A 27,443-nucleotide genomic window follows, 5' to 3' on the forward strand; every position below is an offset into this window, starting at 1 on the left:
TCACATAGTGTGGTAAGTTTAATTATTGACGTTGGGGAACCCAAAGTTCTAAAGTTCCAAATATATAAGTTCAAAACATGTTGTTGGTTAACAAAACTTTGGATATATCATTCTGAAAACGATCGATCAATTATAAGAAGGGGGCATAGAGAGGGAGTATAGTATCAAGGATTTTGGTGAAAGTATTTGCAAATTGCATGAAATCTAGTCATCGATCGGCCATTATCCCAAAAACAAAATAGAAGTCATCAGTATAGTGATCGACACTCATATGATATTGGGTAACACACCTAGTTTATGTGGTCATATTTAACTTGTCCTAATGTCCTTCTATAATTCTACATAAAAAATGATTGCCAACTGTAAACTAGTTACGGTCGTATTATTATACACCTACAATCCATCATATATTGTGATATAATATGCAAATTCTACGTTACCAATGGACATGGATATAGACATGAAATGGCCAAAGGGGATAAGAAAATGGAAAATTATAAATGGGCACTCACCCACGGGTCACTAATGCTTTTAATTTTAAGTTCATAAAAAAAAATATTTAGCATTAGTTTTTTTTTTTTAATAATTAGGCTACATATATTAAAGAAAAAAAAATCACATATTTTCAAAAATAAAACAAACATGAAATCCAACATATAGCTTTTTATTTAAAAAAAACATTTTTTAAAAATATGTTTTAGGTTTCACTAATGATTGGATCGACCCTTAATCCATCCTATTTAGCACCGGTTAGAAAGAAAATTATATATAGAAAAGAGAAAGAAGCATAAATATGAGATTAAAAAAAAGTATAAGTGTTTAATTAATAGAGTGTGTATGATATATGTGATTTCCTCATATCACCTCTTTAAGCAAAAATAGTTTTAGATCATGTCACAACATCAATTTTAAAGAATTTTAAAACTATTATCCAATCACAATTTGTTATGTAAAATAAATTATTTGACTTTTGTAATAATAGCTACTTAAAAGGTCGTATTTATCTACATATTTTTAATTAGTTAACTATTTAATGATTTCTATACTCAAAATGCATAAAAATTAAAAAATTTATTTATTTATTTTTCTCAGGTTAATCTAACTATAAAATAGTTAGAAATTGAGAGCTTATAATACTATAATTTGGTGTTATTATATTGTCATTGTAATAAAATAAGATATAAAAAAAAACTACCTATCAATTAAATATGTATATTATCACATTGCATAACGTAGCATATATCACATACTATTATTGATATAATTAAAGTTACTAAATAATATAATAACCTATTATTAAATATGGTGTAAATTAAACATTTTACTACACTAAAAAGTATACCAATTTCTCATTAATATCACTAAAAATTTCTCATTGAACTTTGAATTAAACTTTTTTTTTACTTTTTCCCTTCTGTCCACAGATTTGAATATTTTTTTCCTTTATTCATTTATAATAATCTTTCAAATTATTAATTATATATTGAAAAATATGCTTTGAATAATCTTCCGTATATTTTTTTAATTGTGATATGTCATATATATTAACAATTTTGATCATCATTTTGTCTGAAATTTTTAATATATTCAGTTTACTTTGAACAGCAATTATTCTCTGAATCAATCTACTAAAATCTACTTAAAAGAAAAAAGTTTTTTTAGATTTGCTTAACCTAAGTTTGGCCAAATTAAATGATAAATTAGGCTACTTATTGCTTTATAAGTGTCGGATAAAATCATATATACATAGCGGAAAAATGTAAAATTATAGAAATTAATGAACACATTTATAAAATATTTTTATGCGAGTTTTAATTTAATTATGAATAAAAATATCATTTTGGATAATTATAGTTTTATTTTTAAAATTAATTTTGAATTCTTATAATTTTTTATTTACAGATCAATTATTTTAATTACATTTTTAGCTTCAAACTTTTTTATACTGTGCATATATACTATTTTTAATCTTGAATAATATTTCAAAATATTCCCAACAAAAATAAAATAGAATGAAAATAACATACAATTAAATAGATATCATATTTTCATTATGTTAAAGTATGAAAATATCATTGCATCATATTAACGTGTTATCAATATCTTAATGTATAATGTTAAAATAATAAGTGTAATAATTTTAAAAAAAAATAATATAAAATATCAAATTAATAAAAAAAATGCACTAAAAAAGGTGCTACCTTATATAAAAAGGATAACAAGTGTTTTAATGATTCTTTTAAGGTTGAAAAGGAAATAAAATATTAGACGAAACTATAAATCAAAATGCGTGGTAACATTTCATAAAACGCTATAGTTTATTTATCAAACACTATTAATATGATTAAACACAACTTTTTAGCTAATAATTAAAAAGGTTATATGCTAGCTTAAAATATTTACCGAACATATTCTTAGTATATGATATTATCCAAAATAAAATATATAAAAAAACATTTCAATTAATAGAAAAGGTTCTCCAATTAGAGAGCTTCACATTTTCCTTATTTAATACTAATTGGTATTTTAGTTTATGCAATGTACATATTATATATTTATTATATAAAATTAAGAAAATTAAAAAATATTATATTTAAATAAATAAATATATATATATATATATATATATATAAATCATATTTAAAAGTTAAAAAAATGGTTAAAAACTTTTTTATTGAAAAAAAAAACTTCTAAAAAAAATTCTTGCATTAATTATAAGTTCATATTTAATATATAAGAGTTAATAAGAACATATTTAACATTAAGTCGGTGTACTTTTTAAAACAATTGAAGATAAAAATAAATATTAAAAAGGTTGTTGAAGATATATAGGTTTAAATGTAAAAACATGTATCTTCTAGGTAAAATTGGATTTATTTACGCGTAACATAACTCAGTTTCTCATCTTGTCCCTCTTTTTGCTAATATAAAACTATTAAAGTGCATGACATGCTGAAAACTTGTTAATGCTAATAAAAAGAAACTGATATGTCCACCATGAAGGGAGGTAGTAATAATATTAGTAGCGTCCATGCAAACAAATATTATTCATAATTTTAAAACAATCTTTATTATGAAAATTAAACCGGAAACAGAAACATCACAACAGTAACAACTAATTAACAACATCCATCAAACCAGAAAAGACCATTGATCATTCTCTCAAGAAGCACTTTATCTCATTTCAATCTTCTCCCACTGTGCAGTTCTACAAGAAGGAACTGAAAGACCACGAAAGAATGTCATGCGTTTCAACCAAGTCACCGGTGGTACCAGAGAAACCAACAAGGACCCATTCTGACAGAACACTCCCGAAGTTAACGGGGTACGATAAAACAGTGACATTTGAATTCACAGGGCTAGTTGGATAAGCCACGGTGACGCTCAATATTTTGGTGGAAGATAGATAGCTTATGTGTGCCTTTCCTATTGTTCCTGTTGGTTGAACATCAAGTTGCCATGGTGCAGTTGCCACTGACCTAATGGAGTTGATGTCAATTCCTATGTGAGGAGAATCAGACTCTGGGAAGTTAGGGTCCCATTCATTCGCGAAGCTATCAAACTCAACCGCAACGACTTGGTTTAAGGAGGTGTTGAACGCTGTTTCCTTGTTGAAAAGTCCGAGGAACCCTCCACTTGAGTTGTGTGCGAAACGAAAATCGTTTGATGCGATGAAGAAGGTGAAGCCATCGCCGTGGAGTGATTTACGCTTTGTGTTCACCACAAAGGAGAACTCGGTGTGGAAGTTTGCGACTCTCCCAGTTTTTCTGTCGGAGAGATGAACTGTACCAAAGAACGCTGAGAGGCCAACGCTGTGGTGAGTTGGGTTGCCGTATAGGTCCGTTTTGGTGAGTCGTAAAGCTCCACTTGTTATGTTGGCATCAGCAGCAACTATTACGTTTTCAGAATCTGCCTCAAAACTGGGTAAGTTGAAAGCGAATGAGTCTGATTTGACGCTGGTGAATAGCGAGAGGGAAAAGAAGAATGTCATAAGGAAAACAGCGAAAGGGTTGGCCATTGTGGTGTTGTTTTGTTACTGATGTGAGTGATGAAGATAATGGATAGAGTGAGGGGAGAGTGTCGCTATTTATAGGACTCGAGAGTTTTGAAGGATGTTTAAACTTTAAACCATGCAATTGGACAAACTAGGCGCAGGGATATTGCATAGTATGGTCTTCGTCAAACATAGGCGAAAAGAGCTAGGTTTTCTTATCAAAAATAAACAACCAAGTTTAGTCCGAAATGTGTTTGTCAAGATGGTTTTGTACAACACATTTTTGCCCTCGAATTGGAGGGATTTGGTTTGTTTTCAAACACTGAGTGACATAATATAAACAAGGATATTCTCAGTGAATAAGATACAGCTCATCAGAGTGCGCTCTCCAATTGAGATCTAGAAATTAAATTTGCATGCCTCGTTCATAAAATAAAGCGGCCAAGAGTAATTATACCTTGTAATCAACTAATAAAAATTAAAAGCATGTTTCATTCATACCACAAAAATGACTGTGTTGTAAACCCCCTACAACCTTTTATGCATAGTGTTGTGTGTGTGACAAAAAAGTATATTCACGTTTTATTTTAAAACAATTTGTCATTTTTAAAAATTTGTGTCAATTATAAAATTAATTTTCAAAGTCTTATACTTAAAATTTTCTAATATTTAATAACAATTTCATTCGACTTATTCTTGAAAATAGGTAATCTTAGATAAGAATTTAGTAATTTTAATTTTTCTAAAATATTTTTCTGTAATAAATGTATTTACCTAGCACTGTCAATAATATTTTAGAAACAAATGCGTGTATTTGGAAAAAAAAATTATACATAATTTTTGGATTTAACAGTTTTTTTTTAGGATGATTAAACATTTTTTTCTTCCCCTAAATATTTGCAAGTTTTTTTTAATCCTTCATTTTAAAACGTTAAGTTTTGGTTATTCCTTTTCTAAAATTTCTCGATTTTATCTCTACCATAAATTTTATTCATATAGTGTAACCAAACATACCATACATTTATGCTAATTTAAAGGTTCAAAAACAATATTATCAACTAAATATTAGTATAAAATTGGATGTTAATTTAAAGGTTCAAAAAAACAATATTATCAACTAAGCATATTAGTATAAAATTGGATTAGTTTACAATAGAGATAAAATTTGATACATTTTTAAAAAAGGAAAGACCAAAAGTCGTTGAGGTTTTAAAAATGGAAGTTTAAAAATGAACTTTTTCATATTTATAGACATAAAAAAAAATATTTAACTCATAATATTTTGATATAATGTAATACTTTTATTAGTGTGAATTTATTTTATATGAAAACAAGATTAATATAAAAATTTACGTTTAGTTCATCCTCATTAAAAGTTTTAAAATTTTAAATTTATAATTCAAATAAAAAATAAATAAGTAAGTTTCAATTTTCAAAAATTGTTTAAATTGTCTTAATAAATATAATCTAATATATATTAAAATGATAAAACGAAAACAATTTTTAGTTAAATGTGCGATCTTATCATTAAAATTTTCATCAACATATCTTTTTTATATATATTAATCATATTTTCATTCATTAAATTTAAACTCTTTACTAATTTTAATGAAAAAAAATATTTTTATTTCTATTTCCATTATGAACATCTTGTTTTGTGAGTATTATAATTTAAAGATTTGCTCATATTTTATAGTGGAATCTTAATTACTAGCATATTCATTAGGTGAACCTTTTAAATTATAATTTGTGACCCTCTCCCCTACAATTATAGTAGTCAAATTCATTAAAAGATATTTTAATTTGATTTTATTAGACAAACAGAAAATTATATATATATATATATATATATATATATATATATATATATATATATATATATAACTCAACCTTATAATTGTTACATTTTCAAAATACACATCGCTATAGGGATAACTCAACTTTTGATGGTGCAATTTTCAGCTATTAAACTTCAATTTCGTGGCAGGAAAGTGTTGTAATTTTATTAATTGAACCATTTTAGAAAATGTTAATCTTAATATTAAATTATTGGGTAACCGGAAAAAGAAACATCACAACAGTAACAACTAACAACATCAATCAAATTAAACCATAAAAGACCATCGATCATTCTCTAAAGCAGCACTTTATTAGTTTATTCCCATCTCGATCTTCTTCCACTGTGCTGCTCTACAAGAAGGAACTGAAAGACCAGGAAAGAATGTCATGTGTTTCAACCAAGTCACCGGTGGCACCGGCGAAACCAACAATGACCCGTTCAGGCAGAACAGCCCCTAAGTTAACGGGGTACGACAAAACAGTGACATTCGAGTCCACAGGGCTATTTGGATAAGACACGGAAACGCTCAATATTTTGGAGGAAGATTGATAGCTTATGCGTGCCTTTCCTATTATTCCATTTGGTTGAACATCAATTGACCATGGCGCAGTTACCACTGACCTAATAGAGTTTATGTCAATCCCTATATGAGGAGAATCAGACTTTGGGTAGTTAGGGTCCCATTCATTTGCGAAGCTATCAAACTCAACAGCAACGATTTGGTTTTTGGAGGGGTTAAAGGCTGTTTTTTGGTTGTAAAGTCCGAGGAACCCTCCACTGGAGTCGGTTGAGATCTCAAATTCATTTGATGCGATGAAGAAGGCGAAGCCATCGCCGTGGAGTGATGCACCCTCTGTGTTCACCACAAAGGAGAACTCGGTGTGGAAGTTTGCGACTCTCCCAGTTTTTCTGTCGGAGAGATGAACCACTCCTTCGAATACTGCGAGGCCATTGCTATGTTTAACTGGGATGCCGTTTCGGTTCGTTTTGGTCAGTCGTAGCACTCCATTTGTTGTTGTGGCATCAGCAAGGAGTAGTATGTTTTCAGCATCTGCCTCGAAACTGGGTAAGTTGAAAGCGAATGAGTCTGATTTGACACTGGTGAATAGCGAAAGAGAAAAGATAAATGTCATGAGGAAAACAGTGAAAGGGTTGGAGTTAGGGTTGGCCATTGTGGTGTTGCTGTTACCGTTGTGATTGTGAGTGATGAATATTAATGATGCATAGAGGGAGGGGAGAGTGTTGCTATTTATAGGACATAAAAGAGTTTGAAGAATGTTTATTAATTGTTTAGGGAAATGATTGAACAATGCATTTGGACAAACTAGGCAGGGAAATTGCATAGTATGGTCTTTGTCAAACATGGGCGAAAAGAGCGAGGAGTTTTTCCTCCGCAGAAAAAACAAGCTACCAAGTTTAGTCCGAAATGTATTTGTCTAGATTTTTTGACAAACCTTTTTTAATTTTGCCGTCGGATTCAAGAGATTTCATTTGGTTTGTAATTCAAACACCGTACATAATAAATAATCACTAATACAAAAATAATATTCTTTTGACACATTTTTTATATCAAGTGTCATTTAGACGCTATAAAAAAATTGATATGATACCATATTTATAAATATATCAAAAATATTTTATAAAGAGTGTTAATTTACCCGTTAAAAAATGTTCATTCTATAATAGATAAGTTAATATTATTATAAAATTTTGATCAATATTTAATTTAAAGGTTTTTATGATAGGTGTTGATTTATTTATTATAAAAATAATATTATTTAACAAGTAAATTAACATTTATTATAGAATGTCCTCTTATTAAGTCATTGATAGAGCACGAAGTCATTCCTGCTTTCTACTATTTCATTTTCTACCTTCTTTTTAGTGACCAATGGTGCGATTGAAGCAATTTTCGACAACTTTCGATGACCTCTGTTCTACTTCATTCTCTTTAACAACCTTTATTATTATGATGACTCGTCTACTCCTACTCCAGCGAGTTCCAATTACACGAGGCATACCTTGTTAATTATCAACTAATAAAACTAAATCCATGTCTCATTCATAGCACAACAATGATTGTGTTTCAACAACCTTGCTAGACACTTATGAGAGATAAATAAGGGAGAAAAATTTAAGTTACGTAAGTCATACTATCCCGTTTCAAATTGATTACAAATTTAACATTTGTAAAATATTCTCAAGTGATTATGTTCTTATTTTTCAAAGTAATATTAATTTTTTTTTCTAATTTATCTATTCATAAATTATTCAACTACTACAATTTTAACTAATGTATTTAATGAGAAAGACTATTCTAGTAAAAGTGTTATATTTGTTTTTGTTTTAATCTATTGTAGAAACTTCAGACTGTGATCATCGTAGGATGAGGGAGTAATAAGAAAGGAATATAGATAAAATTATGGGTGTTAATGAGATGAATATAATGGTGGGTGTCCAAATATTATATCATACAAAAAGTATTATTAAAGATATAATTAATATATATAAGTATAAATTATTTTGAAATTTAGTTAATATAATGTTAATGTTAATTTTAAATAAAATTTAATAATATATATTACGTGTCATTATAATTCATGTTAATATTTTTTTAATATATATTATATTTATAATATAGATAAAAGTAATTTTTAATATATGAATATAGGATATGTGTTTAGTGGATGAAATTAATACTTTTGGTTTCTATTGAAATGTTATATACTCATTGGTTGATCATATATTTAACGGAAAGTCAAGTAGTTATTTTTCATTACATATACTTTTTTATATCACGTGTTAGCGTGTAACAATTAATGTAATTTTTTAAGAAAATATATAAAATAAATATTATTTATTTATCTTAGAATAAATGTCAGGAAAACAAAAGTTATTATTTCACATTTTAGATTAATGAAAATCAAAAAGGAAATCTTTTCTGAAAAAATCATTTTTTAAGAAAGAAATATAAAAGATAAAATAGTGATTTCAAATATTAGCTAGAAAATTTATATTTTTTTACAAAAATTAAAATTGAAAATTTTACTAATTTTATATAAAAAAATTTGCACCAATTTATAACAACTTAAAAACATATTTAAATGTTTAGTAACATAGGATAAACCCAGTAATTTGAGTTATTTTAAGAAAATTCAGTCGGCTATTGGTAATTCAGGACAATAGCTATTGTGCATTTGTGCCGCTCTTATATATCAATCGACTAACTTAGTAAATAAATCAATAGATTGTAAAATATATACAACAATTTTGTTTCGATCAAAAGATTCCATTTTGGCTCAAAAGATATTTTTAGATATGTCACTTTTCGTTCTTATTCAGGAGAGATTGAGTTTGCTTCAAATAATGTATCTCATTTCTTTGGTAAGCGAAGATATATTAAATGAATAAGATGCACTTAATTAGAGTCATAAACTATAGATAAAAAGCAAAATTTTCATATATTTACGAATATAAAAATTAAAGAGAATGATAAATATACTTGCAATATTAGTAATGAATATTTTTCTTATTAAATGAGAAAAAAAAAGTTAAAGAGACAATAAATCAATAATTAAGGGGAAATTATAAAAAATAATTAATTATTTCAATAAAAACACGTTAATTATTTCAATCGATACGTATGTCAAAATTTAAAATATAAAAGTAAAATACATCTAAGTTTGATTAATATTACAATAGTCTTAAAATATAGTTCATTTAAAAATAGTGTATTTAATTTGATATCGTATATCGAAATTTAAAATTTAAATAATCAAATTTAAGTAATATTGTTTATAAGGAAGAGAATAACATATAAAAAATAAAAAATAAAAAACTCTTATTTAAAAGTTAGAAGTAAAATTTATAATATAAAAATAAACAAAATATTTTCGAGGTCAATTCTATAATCTCATCAACTAATAATTTCCGTAAACTGGTGGATAAGAAAAGGGTCTTTACTAGCCCATATAACACCCATTAATTTAAATTATTTTGAAGTAGTCTAGCCCGTTAATTATCCGTTTGGTAGATCAAAATGTTGGTGGTGATAACTTTTGTGACTGACCCTCTTGGCCATTACTTAAAGCCCTTTTTGTTCCCCTTATGATAAAAAACTAACAAACCATAGAAGTCCAAAGAAAAGGTAACATTACATATATTGAAGTAATCATGCTGAATAATAAAGGCCCTTAGATATATTACCATGCTCATGAGGAGTACGGGCTCTCCTTTCATGTGGGCCCTAAAGATTCTGTTCAACTCCCATATTTGAGGCCAGGTCTTGTAGTCTAGCCCATTCCTACAGTTAATGAAGTATTTTATTGTGATTATACAAAAGCAAAAGCAATGGGAAGTTGGTTCTTCAATCTTTCAAATATCGATCATTAAAATCAAGTAAATTCTAATGATCTCCACCTAAATAAAATTAGTGTTATTTTTATTACCAATTTAATTTGTTTATATTTCTTAATTGCAGCCTTTGTTACTTACCATTCCAATAAATTTGTCTAATAATATTATTGAATGCACATTAACTAAAATTAAGGATGATAAACATGTTAAGCTCATCGAACCAACATCTCAGAAAATTGAGAAGATGGGATACAAGTTACCCCAATTTTAAGAGGCCAAATATCAGAGTTCAAAATAGAGTTGAAGAGTATGTAGAAAATGATTTTGTAATTTATCGATAAAAGTTACAACTGAAGTGTGTAAGTACTCTATTTATAGAACTTATTATATGTAACAACTTTCTAACAAAATAAAAAATATTTATAACAAATTACTCACATCCACTCGCAAAGTGATAAATGGTGTCACGACAATCAACTTGAACTACAAGAAAAATTCATATAGCTAGAAGAATAGAACATAACATCATTTTTCTATTTTTTCAGATATACTAATATAACAAAAAAACCAAAGGCCCAAGAAAAAAAAAACCCACTTTTGCAATTTCAATCTCTTGTGATGTACCCAACTCGTGTCCTAGGGAGTTGCACCATCACAAGGCCTCAACAATTAAAAGAACGAACCAAGTACCTTGTTTTTGGAAAACACTTAGGTTTGACCATTATACACATATTATATTCATGGTAATATTTTTTGTATGTCACATTAATATATAACATTTCTTAATGTACGTTTCTGAAACTTGATTTCTTATATGAAGTTTGATAGTTTCTTCTCTAAAATCACTTGGAATGAATACTGAAGAGAAGAGAGTAACGAAAAAAAAAAAAAAAAAACAATGCCTCAACAATGACTCCCTAATTCTCTTAATATTTTCAAACCATTTTGTCGTTGTTGCAATTCCAACACACAAATCTTACATTGATTGTGTTCGCATTAGATTTCGCTAGTAAAAAGCATCATTCTTCTTCTTAGGATTCAATTTGTAAATAGAGAAAAATGAAAATTTGTACCATTATATTGATGAATATCTCATCACTAGAATAATGCAAGCTTAATTGTGCCTAAAGATCTGTGTTGCATTTCCTCCTGATAGTGTTTATAACATAGAAGTTGTAAAAAATGATCTTTTATAGTCAAGGAAAAACAGAGGCATGTATTTATAAGATAGAATGATAACAATTTTTAAAAGCTTGATGGAGTAAGTCTATTTATAGGTGATTTATCATCAAGAATTTTAAGCTACATTACAGTACTTTCTAGAGATATCGGACTCATGCATCAGCTACATATTTCTGACTTTTCTGCAAATATATAGATAGTGCATATAATGCATTATTCTAGAAATTTATTTTTCTTTTCCAAATTTTCATCACCTTTTAACACCTTTATGATACCATTTCAAGAAGCGTTTATTTAGTGTTCAATGGAAGCCTATGCAAATTACAGTATGGTGGAGAAGCAATGTGATTCCAAAACAAAGAAGCAGTTTCATGGTGACATGAAGAAAAGAAGATGGTATCGCTATAAAAAAATTATCATATAGTGATACACATTTTATAATAATACAATATTTGTTATTAAAAATTACTTTTACATACACTATAAATACATTATATATTGATATATTATTAAAAAGTATAAGTATAAACTATAGTGACACACAATATATATTACTGAATCTTATTCAAAATCAATATTAAAATATATAATTATATGTTCAATTGATTTATACTTACATATATTGCATCTGTATATAATGACATTTTTTATATGTCATTATATGTAACATTTTTGTAGTAATTTCCTTTCTTGATGATTATGCATGTCAAGTTGAACAACGAGTGAATGAATTTGAAAGTTGATGAATAGCAATGTTGGTGATTGGCAGGAATATATCATTGATTTTTTCTTCTGTTGAAACTAGTTTTAATTCCCTCTTTGATGATGGCATCAATTATGGGTTATAACTTCTTATGTCTCCTTGAATACGGTAGATCATCAATCTTATTCTTGGTAATAAATCTCTCTGCATTGGAGAGATCTGATACTATATCAAAAAATTGAGAAGATGAGATACAAGTTATCCCAACATGATAAAGCCAATAAATTTCATAAAATTCATAAAAGATTAGAGGAGTGTCAAAAATTTATTTTGTAATTGATTGATAAAAGATACAATTGAAGTGTATAAATATTATATTTATAGAGCTTAATTATTATATCTAACAACTTTGTAACAACATGAGATATTTCTAACAAACTACTCATAACTTACTTAACTTAGTTAACTCAACTTTACAAAATTATTTTATAACTAAAGATTGCTCCTCACTTATTGATTATTGTTGGAACTATTGGATTGAATATAAGTATAGCATATTAGAGATCTCATATTAACTAATAGTGTGTTTATATTAATGTTTATAAAGTTGAGTTAGATTTTAATTTACTTTCTAAATAGATATGATTGATGAGAATCATATATAATTCGGCCAGAAAATGGACGTGTATATATATATATAACTTACGAGAAAAAGTGATGTCGTCTTTCCTTTAGTGCCACAAATTTGACGAGGGAGTAATACATATAAATGATTAAGTTTCATGTGCTTCACTGATTACATGCCGCTAATTACTTCACAAAAAGAAGTATAAGTATATGAATTGGCACGGTGAGCCAGTAAAGCAGCATTTTCCTGAGCTGGAATAGTTTACCATCTTGCTTTGGTTCCGTACACACAACTGATCATTGACACTTGGCTAATTTCCTGGAATCGAGGTGCCATCGTAAAAAGTCCAGCAAGATCGAATCTTATTGGTGAATGAAACCTTGTTCACTGTTCACGTGGGTTTAGCCAATCGTATGTCACAAGGTGGATATATTTGGAGACAAAGGCCAAGCTTTACGACCATTTGCACTTTAACCACTACAAATTTAACAATATTGTAGCCAAATCGAGTATTTTTGAACGCTTTTAGGGACCTAAAAATCATGATGTATATTTCTGAGTATAGTAGCGCGTGGGGATGTCCCAGTTTGTGACTCAACCCTTTACGGGTCGCGCAAACAATGGTACGATTTTGCTCACAGTGGTCTGAGTTCGACACACGCGTGCGAAGGCCTCCCTCGATTGGCGAACAGTGTTCTATGAACTGTTTCGCATGTGTGTGTGTTCGGTCAGTCACTTGAACTGGCATAGCAGCAGCTTTTTTATCATATTCCTCCTACCTATGACCTAAGGCCTATGACTTTTCTTTTTAGTAAAAATAATCATTTACGAAGCAAAGCATGACTTAATCTTGTAATTGAACCATGTTAAGCTTCACCGAAATGGCTCTATACGTTTCAGTTGAGAAAAGAGATAAATGGGGGCAAATATGATCACCATCACTTATGTTATGCATAAAAAATAAGCAGGGATATATGGTCAAATGAGCATTTTAATTAGTTCATGCTTACTAAACACACTCTTTGACAATGATGCCTATGAGATGGATTGTGATGACGTGTCTAAAGTGGACCGTTGAATAAATTGATTTTTGGTGGACGTTGATTGAGGTAATTAAGCTTTCTTAAGTGAATCAGGATTTGAGATTTTGCGTTGATTGTAAGCTCTCTGGAGAAGCTGAAAAACCATGGGAATGAAGCTGAGACACCACTAGTATATTTATTATTATCCACTAGTTATATATTTTTTCTTTTTGATACACCACGCATTGTTCTATTTGTGAAAAAATATTATATTCTTAAGATAGATGAAAGCTTTTCCACACTATAATATCTATCTATGAGAGTGTCATATATATATATACAAAAGGAGAGTTATAATAACATCGGTATAACTTTTACTAAGTATTATATCGCTTAATAACTTTATATTAAATGTGAATTTTTTAAATTCAACTGTTAGATTGAAAGTTCTTATCATTTTATATGTGTATATCAAATTTCGTTAAAATTGAATAAGAACTTAAAGGTAATCAAAGTATTCATATTTTAGTATATTTTAAAATAAATATATTACGTCAATTTTATTTTATAAAAATAAAATATCAAATCATCTTGGATTGATATAAAATTTTGATATAAAATTTTGTATATATGATCTAAAAATAAAGAACTTTCAATCTAACAGTTAAATTTACAAAATTCACATTTAATATAAAGTTATTGAGTGGTGTAATACTTAGTAAAAATTATATCGGTGTTATTATAACTCTCCTCATATATATAAATAAATAAATATATATATATATACACACACATTTAGTATATACATTTTAAAATATACTAAAATATAAACATTTTGATTACCTTCAAGTTATTGTTTAATTTTAACAAAATTTGATATAAACATATAAAGTGATATGAACTTTCAATCTAACGATTAGATTTACAAAATTCACATTTAATATAAGATTATTAAGCGGTATAATACTTAGTAAAAATTATACCGATATTATTATAACATTCCTCATATATATATATATATATATATATATATATATATATATACTAATTTGGAGATAGAGTTTTATGTGTGAAGCTATTAAAATTTCACACATGCAAATTTATTTCACCAATATTAAAATGAACTGAAATTTTAATTGGTCTGTTGTGATGAAAATATGATTAAAATAATAATAAAAGTAAAAAAAAACCTTGTTAAAATTTAAATTTAAAAATGTTTTGAAGTTTTATTAATTGTGTTTAAACATTATACAGATAAAAAAGAATATTGCTGAGACTAACTAGTTAGTATGAACCTTTAACGTGTCAGAGGCTTATACGGCTGACGGCGCCATAAAAATTTTCAAAACTATTGAAGTAATACATTTTATCCTTGGATACTTCACTGTAGAAAGTATGCAAACTATAGTCACAAATTCTATCAGTGATCCAATTTTTAATTTAAACCCGCATAGTAAACTGCCCCACTGTCACAACCTTTCACCCAGGAACTGCTTTTTTCTGCTTATAAAACTCTCCCACCACCCAAAAAATGGAAAGCCAGCGCCACACTATTCTTGCACCATCTTGAATACCGTCCAACCAAGTAAGAACTAATTCATTAATTCTCTCATCTCAACTTTACTGAACTTTGTGTATTCACAGTACTTTTCTATTATGCACGACTCAAAATATATATATAACTATTTACTTTAATTAGAAACCCTAATTCGTGTGCAAGAGAATGGGAAGGGGGAAGATTGTGATTGAAAGGATCGACAATTCCACCAGCCGGCAAGTGACTTTCTCAAAGAGGAGAAAGGGATTGATCAAGAAAGCCAAAGAGCTAGCCATTCTCTGTGATGCACAAGTTGGCCTTGTGATATTCTCTAGCACGGGAAAGCTTTATGAATATGCAAGCACCAGGTTTGATTATCATCTTTTTTTAATTGCAATAATACCATGGATATAAAGATACCATAGTAGTCGATCTGATATATAAACATGCTCATGATACGAACAGATCCATCGTGTCCTAACAAGTCTATCTGATATCTGATCCTAGATTTAAATCGTCTCTATTTGACTGGAGTTCCGTGTTTTTTAAATTTTACTGAACATATATATGCATGGCTACAAGTTCAAAGAGATCAGGTTCAAGCATGTGATTGATATATACTAGGAGAATCTTCTGTAATCATGTAACTATATATTCGCATAATTACTATAATGTAACTATAAAAAATATATATATATAATTACAGGAGATTCTCCTGAAACTTGACATTTCTAGATAGCATATATGTATATTCATATTTTTCAACCCAAATGTCATATGAATTAACAACACTTTTCTCCAGGCTCTGACAATAGATTTAGTAAAGCTGGTGAATCAGGATTAATTTAACCTGCAGCTAGATTTTGTAGGATATTGAGAGTGTCATCTGGGAAACAGATTAAATGTGTGCACTTTGCTGGAGTCTATAATGAAAAGAGAACTGCGGTTTTCTTTTTTTAGGAACAAATATATATATATATATATATATATATAGACACACAAACTTATCCTTAAAGCTTATGAATCAGTGCACGATTACAACTCTGAACCTAACTTTCCTGTGTGCTAGCTCATCCAAAGGCAGAGTCACCCCCGAAAGAAAGAACTATATTATGTTGGCTTGTATTCACTGGTTTCTTTTAAGATACAATTTCTTTTCTTCTAAGTATGATTAATGTTATTCTTTAATTAAAATTGAAGTTTTTTTTAATAATATGTATAAATATATATTAACAAAATCTATATTAAATATAAATGTATATTATTGAAATAAAACTATAATTCTATTTAGAGAATAATATTAAATACACTTAATCCACTTTACATAATTTTTTATTTCTTTAATCTTTATGATATATATTATAGTAAACATTTATATATTCTTGAGTCGTAATTAACTCACCAATTCAACCTCATTAAGATATTGGGAAATGTATACATGTACATGGTTTTAGACTTTAAGCTAGCTAATGATGTATTGGCAGTTAATTATTAGAAATATATACCATGGTGGAAAAATAGAAATTTAAAGTCTGAATTTTATGCATCGCAATCATTAGAGGTGCAACCACATGTATATAGATTATATACAGCTGTTTAGATACATCTTTTAACTTTGATGCCTGTCAACCTAGTATTGCTAATTTTAGAAGGTTACATACATATGGAAAGTATGCGTGATTCCAATATTTGTATAACTTTAAGCATTATCAATCTAAATGATTTTAGCTGATGTATACCATGCCTTTAATTAGTCGGTTTCAAATATCATTCAGGATGTGGATGTATTAGGTAGCAGCAGCACACTGGTCGGTAGCTAGAGCATGTCTCTTCCCAAAAGAAAATATGCAAATCCCATTTAGGATCATTATCATTGGCAAATGTATGCATCGGATAAAGTGTTGTCACCACTAGTTTTGATATAGACAACCTTATCATATAATTAAAACCTAGCTATTTAAGCACTTAGTTTTGATTTGATAGGTTTCATTGTCATATGGTTTTGGTTTTTTATATATATATTTCACCCAAGTTGGAATGAGTGTTTTTCTATTTTGTATTCTTGCTTCCTAGTCTTAGATCATGCATTGAACCCTTCGGCTTTTAACCAATGTCTACAACGTCATGTAGAAAAAGGACGCGTTTTGGATAAGTTTTATTAAAAAAGATACATTTTTTTTTTCTCTAGAAACACCTTTTTTAGTTTGAACAAAAACAACATTGAAAGAACTCCTTTTCTATTTTTTTTAAATATCTAATTATCATAACATATTTTTCAATTGAAAAATAAAATATTTATATATTCTTTTAAACACTCAAACAAATTGACACACAATTTAGTATAAGTGTATTGTACTTATTACTTAACATTTTTCTTTGTAATACTTATTATCATTAAATATGCGAAAACACAAAGTGGTATTCTTTATGTGGTAAATTTTAAATGTAAGTTAAACATTTGAAGATAATACAAAAACACGAAAAAATTTACTAATAAAAACAGAAACACTAAATTTACTAATAAAAGTAAGAGAGGAAAGGTTAAATATTTTCTTTTAATGACAAAAATAGAGTAAAGATTAATTGGTTAATTAGATCAGTAATGATTTGTCCAGTTGGGAAAATCATAGGGTTAATACGTAGCTAACGAATCCAGTATAGTTCTAATCGGACAAATTTATATTATTGGAATATTGGTTGCAATATTTACTTCGAAAACTAATTATATATGCTTGTTTTAGTTTTCTTCATATTCATGAAATTTCAATTTGGAATCTGAGCCCCTAACCCAGTCAATTGATTAACTCTTGTTTTTTAAGCTTTTAAAATTGTCTTAAACACCGGTAATTAGTTTTCTTTTAACACCTTTCCTTGTGATGCTTTTTTTTAACACCTTTATAATTTATTTAAAAATTCTCAAAATAAGTAAGTTAAAAAAAAAAGGTAAATTATATTTGTGGAAATACGATTTTTAAATAAAAACTGTGCTTCACAATCATGATTTTTACTTTTTTTATTTATATGGAAATCGTGTTTACAAAACATGACTTTCCTTTTCTTTTAGTAATTTTTTAATGGCAAAGTTGTATTTACACCTTTCACGACTTTATGAGGTGTTTTTATTATTAAAATAATATATTTTAATGTAAAATTTAAATAAATAAAAATTCATTCTTTAAAATACAAATTCGATATTTAAAAACAAAAAATTAGAAATCAGTATTTTTGAAATACGACTTTCACTTTAGAAGTCGACTTACCTATATTTCAAAATAAAATTTATCTACTTTAAATTTTCAAACAAAAAATATTGCCCTTTAAGATAAAAAAAAACATCATTTTAAATGGAAAGTCACTCTTTTTAATACATTATTATTATTATTATTATTATTATTATTATTATTATTATTATTATTATTATTATTATTATCATTGTAAACCGAAATTTATTAAAAAAATTGTGAATAGATGAGTGAGACTTATTAAATAGTGACTGAGACATAATTTTTTATTTTCAATATATATGTTAATTAATAATAAAGACTTAATTAAAAATACATTGCAAACATTTCTAAAGTCGCTTCTATTTAACTTCGAGGATTCCATGCATGCATGTTATAATTATAGCAACATGACTACCTGCCTTTATTGTACTTTCTCAAAAATAAAAATTAAAAGCTAACACACATATATAATCATAATATACTAATGGAGATTTTATTTTTCAAAAAATAATCATTTTTTAAACCTTTTAATGAAATTTAAACGATTTTTTATGAGAAAAAATTAAATTAAATATGAACTGATTATATTGTATTTTGATTATTCAGAAATTTAAATTTTTTACAAACACCTTTGACCTAAATTAAGCAATAATACATACATGTATGACTTAATTGACAACCTAATAAATCTTATCTCATGCAAGAACAAACGTTTAGGTTCAAATTTAACTAGGTGGTGGAGGGAATCCCTTACTTTCAAGTTGATATTTTTATTGTTATATTTTAGTTGACACTCCTCGTTACAAATGACTCAATTTCAATTCGAACCAATAATGAAATGAGAATTATAAAATTATCTTGCAGTCATATACATATATTATATTTATTATTAAAAATTAATTTTACATACAATATTTGTTGATATATATTATTAAATATATTATAATTGTTAAAAAGTGTATGTAGATTATAGTAATATAATATATATTGTTAAATTCTATTCAAATTTAATGTTAAAATAGTGCGTAAGTATTAAATAAATTTATACATACATACATATTTATAATGATATTTTTTATATGTTATTATATATAATATTTTTTGTAGTTAAAATTTAGTTAACTTAAGATAAAAATTAACTAATTAATATTTAAAAATGAATATGTTTTGTATGGAACTCTTGATAAGTAAAGCTTATAATATGTTGCCGATGAATCAAAATTATGTATTTCATTTTTTAGTTATAAAAAAAATTATTATATAATGACATATATTTTATAGTAACATAATGTTATTATAAATTATTTTTATCTACTCTATAAATATATTATATATTAATATATTATTAAAAAAGTACAATTATAAATTATAATGGCATATTATATATATGCTATTGAATCTTTTTTAAAATCAATACAAATTTATGCATAATTATATATATATATATATATATTAATAATTTTGTATATTATTGTATATAACATTTTTTTATAGTAAATATACTTGTGTATGCTTTTTAAATATTTGAATATATATTTAGCCTTTAATATTAGCTCTTTCAAGATAAAATCTTTTGTTTCAGTTTCGTTAGCTTGTGGCCAAAACCATACCCTCGAACAATCTTATCACAAACTTTTGATTCGTATTAAAATATCAATAAACTCTACTGAAAACTGAGAGAAATTGAATTATATATAAATATGCACCGGTGGAACACAAGATATAGTATATTTCTTAGTACATACTAACATTGAATAATGCGTTACAGTTACAATTGAACTAATTAAACTAGCTAGCTAATTGAATGTAAAATAGTTTCATCTTGTAACACTAAGAAGGTTGTAACCCATGCAAACTTGATCGTAGCCAACATAGAAATGAAGCTAATAAAAATAATTAAGAGCTTTTGGCAAAATAAACATGTGCAATTTAATCATAGGAAGATGCAAGTAATTAACGAGTTTGACTTAGAGACATGTTGAAGATGTTTAGTACACCATAGGATGGTATTGTAATATGAAAAACACTCGAATCAGTCATCATAATAAGTGATAATATTTCAAAAACAAATAACTACACTAAGGTCATTTAGGTATTGTTTTAGAATAGACTTTGATATTATTTTAGAATATAAATTTAAATTTAATTTAATATCACAAAATTAATTTATAAAGTAAAAGTTATCCTTTATATATATTATTTTAATTATATTATTAATTAATGTGAAATTTCTAACAATAAATACATCTTTTAGTGGTGTGATATGTGCTATGTGTTTTCATTATGTCTTTTTCAAATACGTTTTTCCTAATTAATAGAATTATTAATTTCGTAGAACAAAATAAAGAAAGATGTAAATGTTTTTTTCTTCTTCATATTACCAGCATGAAATCAATAATCGAGAGGTATACTACATGTAAAGAAGAGCGTCACCATCAGATAAATCCAGAATTTGATGTCAAGGTAAGTTTCTAACATCCATTTCTTTTTGATTATTCGTTAACTTTTTTCGCCATAAATAATAGTTAGACTTTGCTACCAAAGTTTCATATTTTTGCAAATTCTGCCACTTAATTTTTTTTTATTTTTTAAATCGTACATTTTATATATCACTTAATATTAAAAATTTTGTATATTTTATCATTCCATTAATTAATAATTTATTTTTATTAATTAGTCACTGACATATTTTATTGATTATTGATGTATCACATTAAATAATATCGTTATTTATATCACATCAACAATCCATATTAATAGTCAATATCAACATATTATAACAAAATTAAGAAATTACAAACATTTTATTTGTCCACTATAATTCATTTTAAGGGCTAGAATGTATATTTCTCTTGAATAATGAAGAGAATTAAATGCTTTTATTTTTATACTTTTATTCATATCTTACAAATTCAAAATAGTAAATAATGTGAGATAAATTTCTTGAACAAATGTAAGTAAGAATGAATCATAATTCCCCTAACTTAAGTTCCAAATTTAATCGTGGTTAACGATCATATTTATTTTAGTCATTGATACTGTAAAATCCTAATTAATCAATTCAAACAAATTATCGTTTTGTTCTATAAACCTAACTATATATAAAGGGAAAAAAAAGACTTGCTTCTTTTGATTGAATAATGTTATCATAACATATTCAAGCAACGAACCAAATAATATTGTCAATAATCTATAATATTTATGAGTAAATATGACATATATAATAGCAACTTGTATTATTGAATAAACATAAAATTCGTGGCTTTCAATTCGGTCTTATATAGTTTATTTTGGTTGAGTACCATTTTTAAACTATTGTTGTTTATTTTGGTCACCGACATCAATTGCACATCCTAAGTTTGTAAACCACGATTTTATTTGAGTCTTTAATATTAATTATATGTAAATCTCATCACATGAAATAAAGTATATATAAAAATGATACACAAGTTGTTAGAATTTAACTCTGGATTGAAACCATACATCTACTAAATGGTCCTTATGAACCCAAGAACATGTTTGGGATAAATGGAAAATAAGAGATTAGTGAAGAAAAGTTGGAGGAAAAATCTAAAACAGGATAAGGTAAAGGAAATGAATACACAATGACGAAGAGTTAAGAATAAAAAGACCTTTTATAGTTAAGTTTTATGTTGGAGTTAGATTTTAAGCTAGTTGTGATTGTTAATTTTTTTTTGGGAATAATGCAAGATTAAGAATTTTATGTTTTATATTGGAGTGAATATTATTGTTCTATTTTTTCTTTATTTTAGACAACAACTTTATTTCCTAAAGATTTGAAGAGACTATAAATGCAACATCTATCAAACTTTTAGATTTTTTTTTGCTTGATATTATAAAGATTTAGTGAGTAGTCCATATTATTCTCTATGTTGACTATATTTGTTTCTAAATGCAAACAACTTATCGACAATATATTGTTGTAATATAAATAAATAATTACGTTCGAATAATACTTGTTTTAAATATGACAATCAACTCCTATATTTACATTATAATGATCTCATATCTTATCGTGGATTTGAAGCCTTGGATTAAGACTTGATTAAAAAATATTTAAAAAAAACTCCCCCTTTGCATATTTCTTTTCTCTTATTATTACTTATTTACATCATTTTACTTGATGATTGATAGTTTTGGCAGAGGGAGGCAGAAACTCTAAGGCAACAATTACAGAATCTACAAGAAAGCTATCGGTAAAATATTTCTACAAAATTCTGACTATATTTAGGACATGTACCATTTGGATAAAATTTTAGGGATATAAGATATTTCCATACTTAGTAGTTTAGTTGTGTCATGATATAGTGCATTCAATCCAGCAAATTTTCCATTATATGTTATGATTTTACTATTCTAAAAACTCCATTTAGTCTTAAATCATTAGAAGTAGTAACCTAATTCTTGCATACAGAATTAATCCTCCAAATAAATTTGCAGAAAGATTAAAGATTGGTAAAGTAAATCATGAGTAGTTTGTGCATAAGATCCCTAACATTTTGAGGATGCAGCCAATTGATGGGAGAACAACTTTACGGTCTAAGTGTAAGAAACCTACAAGATCTAGAGAATCAACTGGAAATGAGTCTCCAAGATGTGCGCATGAAAAAGGTCAAGTGTTTTTTAAATTCAAATTGGGAAAGAATGAAAATAATGTGCATTATTGATTAATCTCATTAGGGCCAAGTTAAACAATATATGTTTTTTTTAACAAGTTTAATCAATTATGCAGGAACAAATTCTAAAAGATGAAATCCAAGAGCTAAATCGAAAGGTCTTTATGAGATATAACCTTTGTTAATCTTCCTCTCAAAATTTTTACAACATTGATGGATCTTTATAATTTATTTTTCACATACAGGGAAGCCTCATCTTTCAAGAAAATGTGGAACTTTTCAAGAAGGTAAATCTCATTCACCATGAGCACACACAACTATACAAGAAGGTAGCCTGACTTATTTAATATGTACGACATCCCCAAAAATTACAAGAGACTTAAATTCACTTATGTCATGAAGTGCAACAATAAAAAAAATACATATTGCTTAACCATATGAGGCTTGATGTTCCAGGTTTATGGTACAATAGATGTGACTACAACAAGCAAAAATCCATTTGTTTCACCTCCATATGGTATAGGTGCAAGGGGATGTCCACAACAAATGGTCGAACTTCAATTGTGCCAGCCTGAGCAAGAAGCTTATGAGACATCGGAAACTGCCACAAAATGAAAGTCAAGTCTAATTTCGTATAATATTTTACTATTACAACTTTTGGAGTAAAAGCTATGATAATATTCAGTATAATAATCACACATGCAAAAAAGCGAGATATTCCTTAGATGAATATTTCTCACTTCACTCAAAGAATCCCAATAGAGAACAATGCACTTCCTGATGTTGTTTGTATTAGTTATATAAGATCTAATTATAGTAAAAAGACATTTGTTTGTAAAACTGCATTTGAAAAAAAGAAGTTTTGAATAACATAGCGTGGATATATTTTTTCCTTTTATGACAAATTATTATTTGAAGATAAACTATGAATGTATAAGATTTTCAACACAAGTTTTTCTTTATTAACCATACAAAAGCACAATAAAGTATTGCCATTTAATGTAGAAAATTTAAATATCATGATAGATTTAATAGCATCTACATAATTTAAATACCTCAATGCCTCAGTCATTATAGGCCTATTTCTCTAGTAGGTTGTATGTACAAGATATTATCAAAGGTCCTTGCAAATAGATTGAAGTGTGTCTTGCCAAGTGTTATTGATGAGAGGCAAAGTGCCTTTATTGGGGGTAGAAATATTCTTCATAGTGCATTGGTTGTAAATGAAGTTGTGGATGAGGCTAAAAGATTTAATAAACCAACTATATTTTTTAAAGTGGATTATGAAAAGGCATATGATTCAGTGTGTTGGACATATCTTCTGTATATGCTAAGACGTCTTGGTTTCAATACCCTTTGGATTAGTTGGATAAGTGAATGTCTCATGTCATCCAGAGTATCTGTACTTGTGAATGGTAGTCCTTCAGAGGAATTCAGTGTCAAAAAGGGGCTTAAACAAGGTGATCCATTGTCTCCATTCCTTTTCACAATTGTAGCTGAAGGATTAACGGGAATGATGAGGGAAGCAGTTAGTCAAAAGAGATTTTGTGATGTGAAAGTTGGATCTCAACAGGTTCCTATCAGTATTATCCAATATGCTGATGATACCATGTTTATTGGTGAGGCTAAATTAGAGAATGTAATGGCAATTAAAAGTATGATGAGATGCTTTGAGATGGTTTCAGGTTTGAAAGTCAACTTTTGTAAGAGCAAGTTCGGAGCTATGGGAATTGATTCTACTATGGAGGAAGGTTTTGCCCAATTATTGAATTGCTCACTTCTATCCTTTCCTTTTACATATCTTGGGATTCCCATTGGTGCCAATCCAAGAAAGTTTGAGACATGGAGACCTATTGTTATCAAAATTCAAAAAAAGTTATCTTCTTGGAAGTGCAAGGTCTTATCAATGGCAGGTAGACTGTGCTTAATTAACTCGGTCTTAACTTCCCTACCATTATTATTTCTTTCCTTCTTCAGAATGCCTGTTAAGGTCAGCAAACAAATCGTTCGTCTACAAAGAAACTTTTTATGGGGTTGTAAGGAAGATCAAAGAAAAATCTGCTGGATAAGCTGGGATAGGATCACTTTACCAAAGAAGATGGGGGGATTGGGAGTTAAAAATATTACCAGGTTTAATATGGCTTTGCTAGCAAAGTGGAGGTGGTCAATTTTTCATCAAAGACATTCATTATGGGCTAGGGTATTATATTCGAGATATGGAGGTGGCACAAATCTTTGTGCTCAAAGTAGTTCTCGAAGTGATTCCATATGGTGGAGGGATCTTCTTTTGGTATGCGGTGGTATAGAACAAGACAATTGGTTTGAAAGGCAACTTAAGTGGAAAATTGGTTCAGGATCTAGAGTTAGATTTTGGCTAGATAGTTGGATGGGAACAGTCTGCCTAGCAAAGGTTTTTCCGAGGTTATTCAACATTTCTGAGAAGCAAAATAGTCTTGTTCAGGATATGGGTTCTTGGACGAACAACAGTTGGACTTGGAAGCTACATTGGAGACGAGAAAGGTTTGAATGGGAGAAATCATTGGAGCAACAATTATTGCAACAACTTACAGAGTATAGTCTTAGGCCGGAACAAGATGATTCATGGGGGGTGGCAGAGTAAACTGTCTGGAAGTTATACAGTAAGGTATGCTTATCATGCTATCACCTCTGAAACTATAGCAGGATCTTATAATGATGTACCTAATTGTATCTGGTCGATCCCAGCACCACCAAAAGCCAAAATTTTTGTGTGGCGAATGATGAGTAGGGGTCTCCCGACGGTGGATAATCTGGCTAGGAGGAGAATTGTCCTCTCAGATAATGATGCATTATGTGTATTTTGTAAGAAGGATATTGAATCTGATTATCATTTGTTCTGTACCTGCCCGGTGGTGGACAAGGTATGGAAAGTTTGTCTCAATTGGATTAGCTGTCCTGCCCCCCTACCTAGCAACATTTTGGATCATTTCAACTTCATTCCTGGACCAATTCAACACTACGAACAGGTTGTATATTGGCGTTCCATATGGTTGGCAACTACTTGGACAGTGTGGAGGACAAGGAATCGTTACAGGTTCAATGATAATAGCTTCTCTTTTGAAAGATTGGTGAACGAGATTCAGGTTTACAGTTGGAGGTGGTTGTCATCATTTGCAAAGACATTCCGGTATACTTTTTCACAATGGTGCTATAATCCTGGTTTATGCATGTCTAGGTATATTCACTAAAATAATCTACATGTTTGGTTTGTAGTTTCCTTGACATAATTATTCCTTTCACGAGACTGGTATGTTTGGTTATGTTGTATACTATTTTATTTCTCTTTTGGTACCACTGGTACCTTTTTAATGAAAATTTTCTTAGCCGTTAAAAAAAAAAAAGGGGACAAAATTTTCTTGAAAAAAATCTTGGACAACCTTGATGTGTAGACAACATGTTACACAATGAACCAAAGCCAAACAAAATCCATACCGATCAACACCTTTGCATACTGAATTTCAACATGGAATCAATCTTGAGAGCTATCAAGTAATTATGATGGCTAGCTAATTTAAATATGTTTTTTTAATCACTATAATATAGGGTTCACTTGGTGGGAAAAAAAATTATGCTCGAGAATCAAACTTTGTGAACCATATATAATCTTAATCGATTCTTAAGAATGAGTAAATTTTTGATTAATTGGTTATACATATTTTTTAAAATATTTATATATTTATTGTATTTTGTTTTAAGTTTACTTTAGTAGAAATTTTTTAAAAAACTTAAATTGTCCATTAGAGCATCTATAATGGGAGTTGTTTATAAGCAACTCTCATCCACTTTAAATAGATCCCACACTACCATGTTACTCATAAGCAACTTATATTACATTTTTATAATTTTTACTCCAATGAAAGTTGCTTATAAGCACATCCACTTTTTAATAACTCATACTTCATTTTTAACAAATTTTAAAAAATTTAATTTTTATAATTGTTGACATCAATGAAAGAAGGAAATATTAAATTATTTTTTTATTCTTAAGCAACCGTCTCTTATATAAGCAACAATGTTTAAATTTTAACAATTTGACCTGCCATGCCAGCATGCTCCAATACAGATTTTTTATAAGTAATGAAAGCTTAAACTTAAGAACTGGATAAGAACCTAGCATTGGAGATGCTCTAAACTAGTTGATAAAGATAACGTGATATTTGTATAAAATACTTTTTTCTTTAATACATAAAATTAAATTCTCACCTTTCTACAAGAATAATTTTGTGATAAACACACTAAAAAAAATTATAAAAATAAAATACTTCCTAGAAATATTATTTT

The 27,443-nt window shown here is 27.9% G+C and overlaps 3 protein-coding genes across 5 annotated transcripts; 1 reads left to right on the plus strand and 2 right to left on the minus strand.

Moving 5' to 3' along the window:
- Positions 1–2,888: 2,888 nt before the first annotated feature.
- On the minus strand, positions 2,889–5,329 carry LOC109800433 (lectin 5). Its single transcript, XM_020361215.3, has one exon. The coding sequence runs from the start codon at positions 4,016–4,018 to the stop codon at positions 3,209–3,211; it is 810 nt and encodes a 269-aa protein (XP_020216804.1). The 5' UTR covers positions 4,019–5,329; the 3' UTR covers positions 2,889–3,208.
- Positions 5,330–5,968: 639 nt separating this feature from the next.
- On the minus strand, positions 5,969–7,069 carry LOC109800434 (lectin 5). Its single transcript, XM_020361216.3, has one exon. It carries the CDS (start codon positions 7,004–7,006, stop codon positions 6,185–6,187), a length of 822 nt encoding a protein of 273 aa, XP_020216805.1. The 5' UTR covers positions 7,007–7,069; the 3' UTR covers positions 5,969–6,184.
- Positions 7,070–15,157: 8,088 nt separating this feature from the next.
- Positions 15,158–24,021, plus strand: LOC109800435 (MADS-box transcription factor 23). 3 transcript variants are annotated; one of them, XM_029271692.2, is made up of 8 exons: positions 15,158–15,310; positions 15,425–15,630; positions 20,871–20,949; positions 22,642–22,703; positions 23,019–23,118; positions 23,240–23,281; positions 23,369–23,452; positions 23,580–24,021. In XM_029271692.2, the coding sequence occupies exons 2-8, from the start codon at positions 15,449–15,451 to the stop codon at positions 23,736–23,738; spliced, it is 708 nt and encodes a 235-aa protein (XP_029127525.1). In that variant the 5' UTR covers positions 15,158–15,310; positions 15,425–15,448; the 3' UTR covers positions 23,739–24,021. The 3 variants fall into 3 exon arrangements, with proteins under 3 accessions (XP_029127525.1, XP_029127526.1, XP_029127527.1); XM_029271693.2 differs by having other exon boundaries at positions 23,369–23,410; XM_029271694.2 differs by having other exon boundaries at positions 23,369–23,473; positions 23,580–23,717.
- The last annotated feature ends 3,422 nt before the right edge of the window (positions 24,022–27,443 follow it).

Source organism: Cajanus cajan, chromosome 11 (genome assembly GCF_000230855.2).
Source record: "Cajanus cajan strain Asha chromosome 11, NIPB_CcT2T_4, whole genome shotgun sequence".
In the NCBI taxonomy this organism is placed as follows: domain Eukaryota; kingdom Viridiplantae; phylum Streptophyta; class Magnoliopsida; order Fabales; family Fabaceae; genus Cajanus; species Cajanus cajan.

What these genes read in the sequence shown, in the direction of transcription:
- LOC109800433 (XM_020361215.3), bottom strand. Translation starts at nt 4,018, where the DNA reads ATGGCCAACCCTTTCGCTGTTTTCCTTATGACATTCTTCTTTTCCCTC.
- LOC109800434 (XM_020361216.3), bottom strand. Translation starts at nt 7,006, where the DNA reads ATGGCCAACCCTAACTCCAACCCTTTCACTGTTTTCCTCATGACATTT.
- LOC109800435 (XM_029271692.2), top strand. Translation starts at nt 15,449, where the DNA reads ATGGGAAGGGGGAAGATTGTGATTGAAAGGATCGACAATTCCACCAGC. An exon ending in AAGATGTGCGCATGAAAAAG is followed by an intron (nt 23,119 to 23,239) that starts GTCAAGTGTTTT and finishes TCAATTATGCAG; the next exon opens with GAACAAATTCTAAAAGATGA. An exon ending in ACACACAACTATACAAGAAG is followed by an intron (nt 23,453 to 23,579) that starts GTAGCCTGACTT and finishes TTGATGTTCCAG; the next exon opens with GTTTATGGTACAATAGATGT.